This window comes from Aplysia californica, unplaced genomic scaffold (assembly GCF_000002075.1).
Source record: "Aplysia californica isolate F4 #8 unplaced genomic scaffold, AplCal3.0 scaffold00736, whole genome shotgun sequence".
Lineage (NCBI taxonomy): Eukaryota > Metazoa > Mollusca > Gastropoda > Aplysiida > Aplysiidae > Aplysia > Aplysia californica.
Genome location: NW_004798006.1, coordinates 219208 through 223842, shown reverse-complemented (window position 1 = coordinate 223842; position 4635 = coordinate 219208). Strand labels below are relative to the sequence as shown.

The window sequence follows — 4635 nt, the reverse complement described above, 5'->3', positions numbered from 1 at the left end:
GCGTCTCTCTCCGTCACCTGTCTTGATCTAGATCTAGATCTAGATCTAGATCTAGATCTAGATCTAGATCTATCTAGATCTTACCGTCGCCATCATCTCGTTTTGTTAGATCCAACACTTTGACCGTTGTAACAGATCTTACCAGGAAGACACAGCAACATATTAAGCATGCCTGACCAAAATCAAATAATACAAAGAGTCAGTCTCGAGGATTAATAAAGAATGCCCGTATAAGAGAAGCCTTTCTGCGAGGTGACGATTACATATAATGCTCGCTAAATAGTTGCAAATCAACCGAAGAAATACTGCATACAGTACCATACACCATGCGATCGAAACTGACGACGTTGTCGAAAAGAGATTTGGGAAAGTAACCACGGGAAAAAAAAGATGAGCTGGTTTCGATAGTCAACAGCAACCCAGATTACACTATCAACAAAATGAAAACAGGTCTTCGAATGGCCCTGCCATACACATTTCGCATATGTCGCTGAGGCTACTTTGAACAGATCTTAAAAGAGAGAGAGAGAGAGAGAGAGAGAGAGAGAGAGAGAGAGAGAGAGAGAGAGAGAGAGAGAGAGAGAGAGAGAGAGAGAGAGAGAGAGGGGGGGGGGTGGGGGTAGAGGGGCAGCGGGGGAGGAGGGTTGCTCAAGACCATATTATTGTGTTTAAAATATATGTGTTGAAGTTGAACTGACAAATCTTGAATTTGATCTGTCTGTTGTTACAATTGATAGCACTATTTTGACATTTGAGCTTCCTAGTGTTACACAATTTGCTGTCTCTATTTTGACGTTTTAAAACTTTTTACGTTGAATTGTTAAATAAATTTTATTATGTTTCATTTGAACGCTCTATTTTGATATTTGATCGGGAAAAGGCGTACAATAAAGTACGTGAAACATGTACAATATGTCCCATGATACAAAACTAATCCGCTCAAATTATGTGACACGACAAATTATGTGAAACAACAAATAATAATAATAAATAATAGATAGCATTTGTATAGCGCATATCCCCTCTCAACAGCAGGCTCTATGCGTTTTACACTATATTATTACCCCAGCAGACCATAGAACACTCCGAAACATTCTCAGCTTCCTGGAAGCATACAGTGCAAGCAGCTGATTAAACGCTCAAACACTAACAAACTGACAAGATCTTTCGCTGTCTATAGCCGGGTACCCATTCCCACCTGGGTGAAGTGAGGAAAATTTGTGCAAAGTTCCTTTCCCAAGGACACAACGTTGGGGCCCTGACAGGATTCGAACCCATGACCTTACGGTTGCGAGTCCGTGAGCCTAACCACTATTCCACCGGCGATGTGAAACAACAATTTATGTGAAACAATAAATTATGTGAAACGACAAATTATGTGAAAGCAACAAATTGTGTGGAACAACAAATTATGTGAAACAATAAGGCACAATAATAATAAACTACTCCGCTCACCTCCACAATGCGTGAGCCCGTACTTCTGAAAGCCTTGCCGACAGTGGCACAGGTAGGAGCCAGGTGAGTTCTCACAGGTGTGGTCACAGGTGGTGTTCAGTCGGCACTCGTCGATGTCTGGAGACACAGGACAGACTCGCCGTGAATTGTCAGGATAATAGCAGCAATAACAACAACAAGAATAAGAACAACAGCAACAAGAATAACAACAACAAGAATAACAACAGCAACAACAAGAACAAGCAGAAGGAGAAGAAGAAGAACAACAACAACAACAACATCAACAAGAACAAGAACAGAAACAAGAGCAAGAAGAAAAAGGAGAAGACCAACAACAATAACAATAATAACAACAGTAAAAACAATAACAATAATAATGATAAATGTAGCAATAATAATATAATAGTAATAATACATGTAATAATAATAACAATAACAATGACTGTTATTATTATTATTATTATTATTATTATTATTATTATTATTATTATTATTATTATTATTATTATTATTATTATTATCATAGCATACTACGAACTTTCCCCGAGGGTGGTTGGTGAGCGCTCTGGAGTGGTCTGCTCCTTCTGTTGTAACAGTCATGTATCACCCTAATCTCTCCTCCCCTTTTGTCCTATGCTATTTTCTTAAAACATCCCTAATCTTCGACACTTACATGGCCTAGTGGCGTTGCGATAAATGCTGTAAAACACTCCCAAGAACAGAAACGAAATATGAAAGGTGCTGCCAAAATGAGTTAGCTTACTTTTCGTCTTTCACAAATGAGTAAATTTGCAGATTTTCAAACGATGCCATTTTCTTCACGTTTCACGTCATGTCTTTTATTATTTCCAACTAATGAATTGCAAAATTCAGCCTATCTGTTCAATATATATGAGGCATCGTGGTGAAATCATGTGCTCGTCAAAATAATGAAATAAAAGAAACTGGCATATATTTTCTGGCCGTAGCGCAATTTTTTTTTCAATTTTTTTGGGGGGGCTCAACACCTTTTATGTCTATTTATAAACATATTTCTGTGTGGATTTTACTGAAAAACATTGATTAAAGACACACAAAAATGTATATTTTCGGTTTCCAAGGAATCTCAAGCTATGGAATTTACCAAACTTAGGCAGCCATTTTCTTATTAATTTTACCTCTGAAACCAGGCAACCCCCACCTCCTTCAGTCGCAAATATCTCGACGTCTATTCAACATTCGAGGGGTGATCAAGAGGTCTTTGGTCTAAGTATGAATGAATTTCTCTCTATATGCAGAGTAACGTATTTCTGCCATCTGTCTTTGACCTTCAAATGTCCTTGAGAGAAAAATGACCCAGAATGTGCCCCAAACCAGCCTTCAACAGCTTCAATGGCGTCCTCGTTGTCATGGAAATTACATCCTTTAAGTTACTTTTTAAGATTAGGAAACAGAAAAAAGTCTGAGGGAGGCTAGGTCTGGTAAATAAGCTGGGTCTGGCAGGATTTCAAAGCTGCACTGTTCTGCTGTCTGGACTGTTTGTTGTGCCCTGTGCTCAGGGGCGTTGTCGTGCAATAGGAGATCCCCATTTCGTAGTTTTCCACGTCTTTTTCTCACCGATTCAGAGAGCAATTTTATCAGCAAACCCGAATAGTAGTCTCCTGTGACTGTTTTTCCATTTCCCAGGTAGTCAGTCATGATGATACCTTCATAATCTGAGAAACGTGATAGGATGACCTTTCCACTTGACGGTGTTACCTTTGCCTTCTTTGGTGAGGGAGAAGAGAGGGTTTTTCATTGTATGGAGGACATTTTGTATTCTGGATCAAAATGGTAAATCCATGTTTCATCCATAGTTACCATGTTTTTAAAGAAATTTGTGTTATTGGACTCAATTCGAATGAGAGTTTTGCAGGACTCAACTATCTGCTTCTTTTCCTCACTTGCCAAAAGGCGGGGTACCTACCGCGCAGACATTTTATTCATGTTAAGATTGCCAGGGAGAATCGTTTCAATTAACCCTACACTGATTTTCATTTCACTTGAGAGCTGTTCAACAGTTATACGTTGGTCTTATAGAATCAGTTTTTTCCACTATGGATACATTCTCTTCAGTTACCACAAAGGATGAGTGCCCTTCCCTATCTTCATTCATCACTGACATGAATCCAGATTTGAATTTTCTTTCCCAGTATGTCACAGTATTATAACGAGGACATTGAATTGTCACCATACACTTGAACCATTTCTTGAAAAATATCCGAAGAAGATTTTCCTTGCAAGTGTAAAAACTTGACAACTGAGCGATATTCAACAGACTCCAGGGCACCCACCCAGCCCACAGCTTCAGCAAAGAAAAACCAAACGTTTTTGTGCTTGGTTTCATTGAACACGCCGACTAGTACCTTATTATTGTCAGATTTTTCCAAAAATGTGCATTGTGTTTTCCAAAGAAATTGCCTAAAGGCAAGCAAAATTCCATTTCTCCACAATGATTCCTTCATACCCAGACCAAAAACGTATTGAACTCCACTCGTAGATGGATTTTTCCCCCACCAAAATAAAGCAAGGCCAATAAACAGGCTCTAAGATGACACCTATAACCCCATAAGCTCAAAACTTGAAGAGCGCCTGATTCCACCACGTCGTAACACATATCTACGAGTATTTCTACAAGGCTTAAATATGGAGTTGTGGTTCATAAGACGCATGCTACGTATCCCAAGGACAGCTAAAAAAACAAATGAAGAAGTCTTGGTTGAAGCAAATTGCAGAAGACAGCTTATGACGAATATAAGAAAGCGAAAGGCACATTTTTTCGGACACACAATGCGGAAAGAAGCATTGGAGATTATTTGATGGAAAGAGAGGCAGAGGTAGACAGAGGGTAAAGATACTGGACAAGATGACAACATGGCAAGGAGCAGCAAGAACAACAGACATCATTGCTGCAACACAAGATAGAGTGAAGTGGAGGTCCATGATCGCCCACACCAGTTGACAAGGCACCGGACAATGATGATGGAAATATGGAGAAGTAACTCAGTAATTTCTTAGCACGTCTCACAATTACAATCAATGTGCCTCACCGATGCATGTCTTGTCGTCCATGCCGACCTTGTATCCAGAGGGACAGACACACTCGTAGCCTCCCCTTACGTTCTCGCAGCGGTGGGAGCAGCCGTCTAGCTTGTGGGCACA

The 4635-nt window shown here is 39.7% G+C and overlaps 1 protein-coding gene across 1 annotated transcript in view; it reads right to left on the bottom strand.

The window, feature by feature from the left end:
• Positions 1–1455: 1455 nt before the first annotated feature.
• LOC101856928 (signal peptide, CUB and EGF-like domain-containing protein 1) overlaps positions 1456–4635 on the bottom strand; it is a gene marked incomplete at both ends in the record, with an annotated part of 6865 nt that continues 3685 nt past the window's right edge. The window contains 2 exon segments of the mRNA XM_013088403.1: positions 1456–1572; positions 4524–4635. Coding sequence (XP_012943857.1) covers positions 1456–1572; positions 4524–4635 — 229 coding nt within the window.